Genomic DNA, 9,721 nt, shown 5'->3' on the forward strand with positions numbered 1-9,721 from the left:
TTTTTAGCTCAACAATCTTTCTACACCCTTTGATAACACATGCATGTAAAATAAACAACCCTCTTGCTCAGAAATTATCTTGCTTATTACTCAATTCTAGACAAAATTCGAAATTGAGGGTTAGGGTGTAGAATCTTACCTCTAGGATGAAGACCTAGTGAGTTTCCCTCCTTAATCTTCCAAAACTTGAGCAAGAATTGAAGAATAAATTATTAAGGAACACCTTCTCACTCTAGGGCACTCTCTCTCACTCTAAAATATCAAATTATACCTCAAAAATGACCTAAAGAGTGTATTTAACGAAATAGGGTGGGGTTTTAAAAACCCAAAAATGAAGCTCCGGAACAAGATATGCGATCGCATAACCGATATGCAGACCGCATATCAGTCGCATAGTTCGTTACAAAATAGCCAAAAGAACTGCCTGTGTATGCGATCACTATGCGGTCGCATAGTCGACCTCATAGTTGCTTCCAACTGACCCAATTAACTGCCTCACTCTGAGGCCATTATGCGGTCCGCAGAGTGATTCTGCGGTCGCATAATGGACCGCAGAAATGCATTGTTCATGCATTGTTTAACCCAAAAGGTCCGAGCCGCGGCGAGCTTGCGAGCCGCAAAGAATTTCTACAATCCTCAAACACGTAATCCTAGTCCGGTACCATAAAATATTATTTTCTTTGCAAATTTTACCGGGCTTTACACTTAAGTTCTTCAAAAATTTCTTGGGTGTTACATGTCTGCTCTATACCTTACGAGAGTTGGGAATCCATCTGAGGGAAGTCAATGAAATCCACGTGAGGGTAAGGGCCTTTGATGGTTCACAGAAGGATGTTATTGGAGAAATTTATTTAGCTTTGCAGATCGGGCCGATAGAATTTCCCATATTGTTTCAAGTAATGGATATATCTTCTTCCTATATAACTTACTGCTGGGAAGGTATTGGATACACATGTCAGGGGCCGTCTCATCCACTCTACACCAATTCATGAAATTTGAGTGGGGCTGTCAGGAGTTCGCGGTCCACGGTGAGTGGGGTCACTCCGCTTATTTGGAGCATGCGGTTCCATTCATTGTAGGACTAGACAGAGTTTCTTTCCATGCAATGGAAATCATGCAGACTACTGAAATGGAAGAGACTGAACAAAATTTGGTAATGCAGTCGTCGTACATATCCAAGATGGCTATGAGGGAGATGATGAAATATGGATACAGACCATGAATAGGGTTGGAAGCCAGGTCGGATGGGATCACAGAGACAATTGAATCTAATGGGCAGAAAAGAAGGGCCAGCATAGGATATCAGCCACCGGTGGGGAAAGCTCATACTGGTAGCTCCGGAAAAAAGGTTTTTGTGCCGAAGCATGTTTCAAGTCCGGGCCAGAGTTCAGTATCAGAAGATGATATTATTGTTGAATGCCAATTTTGACCATCCCTTTTAAAATTAATTTATTTATACTTAATAATTTGCAGTAAAAGTTTTAAGGTGTTTTGAGGCAATAAATACTTATTTTTATAAATTAATTAAGTATTAGTTTTAAAATTAATCACGTGATATTAACATTGTGTAATTACAAATATATTTACTATTTTGAGATTATTAAAATAACTCTTGTATAAACATTACATAGGTTCTATAATTAATATAATGAATTACTATTTAATTTCTAGTAAATTAGGCTACTATGTTGGTATTTTGGAATTAGTGTTACAATTTAGAAAAACAAAGTATTTTTTTGTAAATAATTAAAATAAGTATTAGTATGTATAATAATTATAATTTAATCATATTTTATTGAAAATTGTTAAGTTTATTTAAATTAAATTCAAAAAGGGATTGAAAGACAAAAGGCTACAATTGCAATTCTCAATCAAATGCAAAATGGCCATCTCTTAAATACCTAGTCCAAACACCCCATCTCCATTCCAGCATGGCAATCCATGCCACTCTCTTTGAGCTAATGAGCTCGCGCCGCGTCACCTCTCTATAACACTCACATAAGAAACACAACGAATCTGACCCGTCTATTCCTCAGATCAACAACTCACAGTTGGTCTCCGTTTTCTCTTTAATATAAACACCCAGAGATCTAATCTCTACCATCCGATCAAAGTAATCCAACGACCACCGATTTTTCCCACTTAAATCATTCTAAATTTCCAATTACCAAAATAATCGGAGTCATTGATCAATAGATCTGACGGCTCTCGTTCCATTACTCGTCTTTAACCAGAGACGGACCCCTATTTTCCCAAAACCCTAATCATTCACTCAAAGACCAACCGCCCTTCCTTTTTCTTTTCCTCTCTCTTTTTCTCATATCCATCAACCATCAATCTCCCAAACCTTGCACAAATTCGTGCAAGGTCACTTGAAATAACTCAAAATCATCCCTTATGTCCCTGCTGCACCACGAATCCTGCTGATAATTCCCTTTTTCAATCATAATTCAAGACCCTAATCTGAAACCCTAATCTCGAAAGGGAAATCATCTGATTTTCTCCCATGAATCAAAGATCGAACCTGAAACCCACCTTTTTCCCTCTGAAATCCGCAAATCTAGCCGGCTATTTCCTATCTCATCACTCAAAATTTAAAACACCCAAGTCTGAACCCTAGACTTAAAGATGCAACTTCAAATCTCTGAATTTCCTTCGTGTCCTGTCAAATCGGAGCATGCATGGAGTCGATCTTAGAGTTCATCACGAGGATTCGATGTCCAGAGGTCAAACTCAGTGACCTCTGGAAATTAGGGTTTAACCGCTGGTCCAAAAGTACAACGGTCGATGCTCAGGTAAACTCGACCTTATTTTCCCCTCTGCCTCTTAGATTTTAACTCGATTTTGCTATCATCATCAATCTTTTGTCACTTTCCACTCGTTATTTTGAATCCGTTAAAATCCTAGAGCCTTAATGGCACTATAAATATGGCCTTTAATATTCTCATCTACAACAACCTAACATCATCTACACAACGACCTAACACTAAAAAGAATACACCAAGAACACTTAGCAAAAATAAAAATCAGTATAGTAGTTGTAGAATTTCTTTGACTAAGCTCTCACTCGAATTCTGATTTTGCTCTGAGGTATTCATTTGGTTGAAGTCTCTAAGTTCTTGGATCATAAACGGCAAAACAAGTCCTTGTTTTGTCAGCTGCCCTCGAAAAGGTCAGTATACCTCTAACTCTTCTCTTTTGATCATCTTATTAGGATATTATGAATGTGCTTGTTGCCTTCTATGAATTATAGTCGTTTATAATGCTTATAACTAATATAGAAATGTTATTTTCAGTTTATTATAAGATGTTGTCTGCTTATGATCACTTGTCATGCCTCTAAGTCTTTAATTAATGTTGATCAAGCTATTATGTGACTCTTGATGAATTTCATTTCTGAGTCTAAACAGTCTGCATGATTAAGCTGTAATGTGCCTTGAATGACTGCTCATATTTACCTAAACTTCATAGTGTTTCATTGATGATTCTGTTGTGATCTTTACCTCTACATATTGTTTCCCTGTATGTTGTTTCTCTTTGGTCGAGTTTATTATTTGATAATCCTAACTGAGATAAACCTGAAAAGTTCATAAGTTCATATCATCCACCATTTAACTGAAGCATGAAAAAATCTAAGTGTTTAGATTCTTTCATTCTCCATACATGTATCTGCTAACTCTGAGGACAACTTCTAGGCTATCACTATGACATTCTCATGATTATATCTAATTATTGGTTGCATCTGTATGAAACAGTCTTGTTGAGCTGAACTTTCCTTTTTCATGAATATCAGTAACTCTGTTGTATAAATTCTGCTAAGATTAAGTAATCCATTTTCATAACAATAAGTGATAATTATTGTTTGTTATAGTTGACCAGTAATTGTTGTCAAGTTGAACTTAGTTGTCTCATGTTTAGATGTAACCCTCAGCTACATGTTTAAGTCAAAACCTATTTGGTATAGTACTTTCTTGTCTTTAATCTCTTTTATGCCATTGTTGACTTTGTGAAGCTTACATTCAATTAACATTAAGTAAACTTCCACAAAACTAGGACCCAGTCATTCTTGTTATAGTCAAGTGATAATTTTTAAGCTGAGTATGATTACTTCATATCTAGATACTAATTTAGGCTATACACCTGAGTTAAACTTATTTTGGTATAATACTTCCCTAGTCTATAACTCCCTCCTTTCATGACATGGCTAACTTGATTCTATAACATGCAAAGCTCCCCTGTCTATATAGAATCACAACCCCACTTGAAGTGTCTATGTATAGCTGATTGAATATTGCATGTATCCCTACTTGTCTTCATGACTTCATGATTCCATCCTTTTGCTTTGGAGTTATACTCAGTCCTCTCTTTTATGCTACTCTGAAACTGAATCAGATTTTTAATCCTATGATAAGTTCTCTATTATTGTTGATTGAACATAGTGGTTTGTTTAAGATTAGTACTATTATGAGAAGGATTCTGTTAAAGCATCATTAGGAACTCCATCCATGGCCTATAGTCTTACTAAGGATCCTGATCATGTTATGATACTTTTGATAACACCTAAGAAGTTGTTTGGTATGATTGTTTGTTTGAATCCTTATTGATGCTTTCCTAAGAAAATCCAAGCAGTATGGTCCATATATGCACGTGCTAATGGCAATAGTTAAGCTAATCAAATCACAATTAGTTTGCCAGGGCAGGAGTATCTGTATTTCTTGTGTTGCTGCATACATGAACTCTGTATTCTTTACCTTCCTTTTGAATGTGTTTTTCCCTAATGTTTAGACTTTTAACGGAATGTTATAATGTTTCTGTTTCTCTCATATATATGCTCGAAAGTCTGACCTTCAGATTTACCTAACATGTGGATTGTTCATATGGTGTTAGAAAAATGTAGAATTGTTTGTATACCCTTATGTTATTAGGGAAAGTATACTTTTTTGGTAGGGGATATTGTAGCATTTAGTTAACATTAGAAGGGCCTCATTGGCACTTAAACCCATAGGGAAAACTAAGTCGTTAGTGGTTAGGGGTATTTGGGAGTAGAGTTTGACTCAAGGCTGGGCTGCTCTCCCTGGCACAAGCATTGCCCCCGGTCTTGAGTCCCTTGGGAACTTTGAAGTGTCGGGGGATTCAAAGGGGGCATCGACCTTGAGTAAAACTCCCTCCTTAGTCCTTAATTCATTGACACTTTTGGTTCTTTAGGGATTTAGTGTTTAATGACAACGAAAGGTTTTCAATATAAATTATTTTTCATGTATAACTACAACATTAGTATAATTTCTCATAGTATTTGAGTATTAATATTTTAATAAATTCTTATTCCAGTCGTCTGTTTATATATTTTATACATGGTTGAATATGCTGAAAATATGGAGCATTTATCTAATGATTTTCTCTTTTCTTTTGGACATGTACATCCATTTGGGCCTGCTGAGTTCTTAAAGAACTCAGACCCAATCCCAACCTTGTTGCATTTTTCTGGAAAGTCAAAAATCAGTTGTAGCCGCATCTCTTTACTACTGGGCCTGCCTTCTTAAAGCCCAATTACCAGAGTCCAGTCCTCTTTCCCTCAATTCCTTATTGTTGTCTACCGCTTCGCTAGTTTAGCTCACTGTCTTATTGCATTTGTTATACTTTTGTTATTGCTCTATCTCATATATATATATATATAACACTCATATATTAGATCAAATACTTTATTTTTATGCTTTAATATCATATGAAACATAGGCAAGTCTTAAATAATATAGGATTTAAAAGGAATTAGTTAGTAACTAATCCCCATTTCTCTAATTATAATTCAATCATAACATTACTATGTTCTCGCTCACCTTCCTTTTTTCTTAAAAGATTTTGAAGCCCAGAACTTAGTAAAAACAGAAGCCCCATTTTCAAAAATAAATCAGATCTGAATCGCAAGCTTTATCATCAAAGAGGCAAATCAGAATTTTCATAAAAGGTGAAGTACTATCGCCCCAAATGGATTTTCAAAAGATCGCTTTTCTTCAAGTTTTAAAGATCAAGGTATATCTTAGGCTCACTTTCTTACAAATATCTCTTAGAGTTACATATACAATCATTCTCTAAACCAATTGTTTATAACTTAACCTCTTTTCACGTGCTTTATAAATATCAACCATCTAGACACATATTTCTAAAACTCTTTCAATTATATCCACCAACATATATTTAGACTCCTTCATAAATTCACATCCCTTTAAAAGGTTTCACGCTCTTTTTAGTCCCCCTTAGGTATATAGTAAGTCGTACTCATTAATGTTAATTAAGGAAGAGTATAAATTATTGATCCCAAACCTAGTCTAAGTCCTATGGAGCTACCTCAGGTACATTCTAAGGGGTGCCTAATACCTTTCCCTTAGAAGAACAAGAACCCTTACCCATAATCTCACCGGTTAGCAGACTAATAAAGAATATGACTTAGTAATTAAATAGGTACCCTAGTATACCTTTAAATATTAGATGGCGACTCTTATTTATCAATAATCGAGAAACCACAAGTTGAATCTTATTTTGACTAATGCAAAATAGGGTGCAACAATCATCGGTGGGATGGGAAAGCTGTTCGAGAATATTATCGGAGAATGTTGTGAAGGGACTAACATAAAGACACCGACCATCAGGGATGCTAAACTAGGGGAAGAGCTGCGGAATTGGACCGCCGGTCCATCTTTGGTCAGTCGAGAGTCTTGGTAGTATGGAAATGTAAAAGTTTTCTTTTTGAAAAGCGCACGGTCAATTGAGGACTGCACAGTGTCTGTACCTTTTTGTCATTTGCCTCTTTTAAGCGCTTAGACGTTCCCCTTTTGATGTTATAAAAATAATCATTTTCTTACAATATTGCAACTATATTTACTGCTTCATTTATACTTAGCTTTTCTTTTCAGTAATCAAAATGCTAAAAACTCGCGTCCCGCGATTATGACATGTAACGAAACCGTCGAGCTCAACAACCCATATTACAAGGAGAATGATGAGAGCATGATGCTAGACAATCTCCCACAGGATATCGAACAGCTAGAAAGTCAGAAAAAGCCCAACCTCGAAGAAACAGATGTGGTCAACCTCGAAAATGAAGAAGACGTGAAAGAAACAAGAATCAGTATTCATCTAGAAGCCGAGCAGAAGTAAAACCTGGTTGAGCTCCTCCGACAATACATTGATGTGTTCCCATGGTCATATGATGATATTCTGGGATTAAGTACTGACATTGTCTCGCATCGACTGCCCACTGATCCTACTAGACCGTCGGTCAAGCGGAAACCCAGCAAATTTAAGCATGATTTGAGCATGAGGATAAATGAGGAAGTAACCAAGCAGAAAGAGGCGAATGTGATAAGGGTAACAAATTATCCCAGTTGGTATGCATGGATTACCGAGATCTCAAGAAAGCTAGTCCAAAAGATGACTTCCCTTTGTTAAATATCCACATCCTTGAACTGCAGTCGTTTGTGTATTGTTTCGCTGGGTACCACCAAATCTTGATGCACGAGGAAGACATAGAAAAGACAGCCTTCACCACACCTTGGGGAGTGTACTGCTATAGAGTCATGCCATTCGGTCTCAAGAATACCGGTGCCACCTACATGAGGGCTATGACGACCCTTTTTCATGACATGATTTATAAAGAGATTGAAGTATATGTGGATGACGTCATCATCAAGTCTCGAAAGAGTTCAGTTCACTTGGATGATTTGAGGAAATATTTCGAACACCTGCGGAGGTACAGTTTGAAATTAAACCCGACAATGTGTGCGTTCGGAGTCCCTGTTGGAAAATTGTTGGGCTTCATCGTAAGCAGGAGAGGGATTGAACTGGACCCATCAAAAATAAAGGCCATTTAGGAATTGCTACCACCAAAGAGTAAGAAAGATGTGATGAGTTTCTTGGGTAGACTAAATTACATCGGTTGCTTCATAGCCCAGTCCACAGTAATCTGTGAACCCATTTTCAAGTTGCTGAAAAAGGATGCTGCCACAAAATGGATAGAAGAGTGCCAGAAAGCCTTCGACATTATCAAAAAGTATCTTTAAAATCCACCAGTGTTGGTTCGCCCTGAACCCAGGAAGCCATTATTACTATACATGTCAGTCTTGGATAACACCTTCAGCTGTGTGTTGGGACAGTATGACGAAACTAGGACAAAGGAGTAGGCCATCTACTACTTAAGTAAGAAATTTACGCCATGCGAGGTCAAATATACTTTGATAGAATGCACTTATTGTGCTCTGACTTGGATCACCCAGAAACTAAAGCATTACAAGTCAGCATACACTACGCATATGATATCTCGACTCGACCCGCTCAAGTACATCTTCTAGAAGGCGATGCCGATCGGAAAGCTCGCTAAATGGAAAATTCTCCTCAGCAATTTTGACATTGTGTACATAACTCAGAAGGCTATCATGGGGCAAGCTTTAGCCAACCACCTCATAGAGAATCTGGTGGATGGGGATTTCAAACCACTCACTACATATTTTCCTGATGAAGAAGTATTATTTGCTGGAGAAGATATTGCATAATCATACCTTGGATGGAGAATATTTTTCGATGGAGCAACAAACTTTAACTGAGTCAGAATTTGGGAAGTCCTAATTTTTTATTCCGGACAGCACTATCCAGCATCGAAAAAGATAAGATTCCCTTGTACCAATAATATGGCTAAATACGAAGCGTGCATCCTTGGAATCAGAATGGTAGCCGACATGAACATCAAAGAACACTTGGTAATAGGGGATTCCAATCTATTGATACACCAAGTCCGAGGAGAATGGTCCACAAAAATGTCAAGATCCTTCCGTACCTGCACTGCGTGAAGGTGCTATGCAAGAAGTTCATAAAGATTGAGTTCAAGCACGTCCCTATGATTCAGAACAAGTTCTCCTACGCCCTTGCAACTCTATCATCTATGATTCAGCATCTAGACAAGAACTACATCAACCCTATCGAGGTAGAGACAAGGGATAAACATGCCTATTGCTTCCGTGTAGATAAAGAGTCAGATAGTAAGCCATGGTATCATGACATCAGGAAATTCCTTCCAACCAGAGAATACCCAGAGAATGCCATTAATAGTCCAAAGCGAACCCTCGGGAGATTGTTGAACCACTTTTCCCTCAATGGGGAAGTCTTGTATAGGAGGACCCCAGATTTAGGTTTGCTGAGATGTGTAGATGCTGCCAAGGCTACCGGGTTATTTGAAGAAATACATGCAGGAATATGTGGACCCCACATGAATTGGTTCACATTAGCCAAGAAGATCTTGAAAGCTGGATACTTTTGGATGACTTTGGAAAGCGATAGTATCCGCTACGTACAGAAATATGACTAGTTCCAGATTCACAGGGATTTCATTCGAGTTCCGCCGAACGAGTTAAACGTGATGGGTTCACCCTGGCCATTCACAGCTTGGGCATGGATGTGATTGGACCTATAGAGCCTGCCGCATCCAATGAGCATCGCTTCATCTTGGTAGCTATCGACTAATTCATTAAATAGGTTAAAGCATCTACCTACAAGTCTATCACAAAGAAGGTAGTGGCAGATTTCATCCAAAATAACATCGTCTACATATTTAGAATACTGGAGTCTATCATCACTGACATTGATGTTAACCTCAATAGCGACCTCATGAGAGAAATCTGTGAGAAGTTCAAGATCGTCCCCCACAACTCCACATCCTACAGACTACAAATGAATG

The 9,721-nt window shown here is 37.7% G+C and overlaps 1 protein-coding gene across 1 annotated transcript; it reads left to right on the forward strand.

Moving 5' to 3' along the window:
• Nucleotides 1–8,791: 8,791 nt before the first annotated feature.
• LOC104121415 (uncharacterized) lies at nucleotides 8,792–9,352 on the forward strand. Its single transcript, XM_009633409.2, has one exon. It carries the CDS (start codon nucleotides 8,792–8,794, stop codon nucleotides 9,350–9,352), a length of 561 nt encoding a protein of 186 aa, XP_009631704.2.
• Nucleotides 9,353–9,721: the final 369 nt, after the last annotated feature.

This window comes from Nicotiana tomentosiformis, chromosome 10 (genome assembly GCF_000390325.3).
Source record: "Nicotiana tomentosiformis chromosome 10, ASM39032v3, whole genome shotgun sequence".
NCBI classification, from domain to species: domain Eukaryota; kingdom Viridiplantae; phylum Streptophyta; class Magnoliopsida; order Solanales; family Solanaceae; genus Nicotiana; species Nicotiana tomentosiformis.

What these genes read in the sequence shown, in the direction of transcription:
- LOC104121415 (XM_009633409.2), top strand. Translation starts at nt 8,792, where the DNA reads ATGGTCCACAAAAATGTCAAGATCCTTCCGTACCTGCACTGCGTGAAG.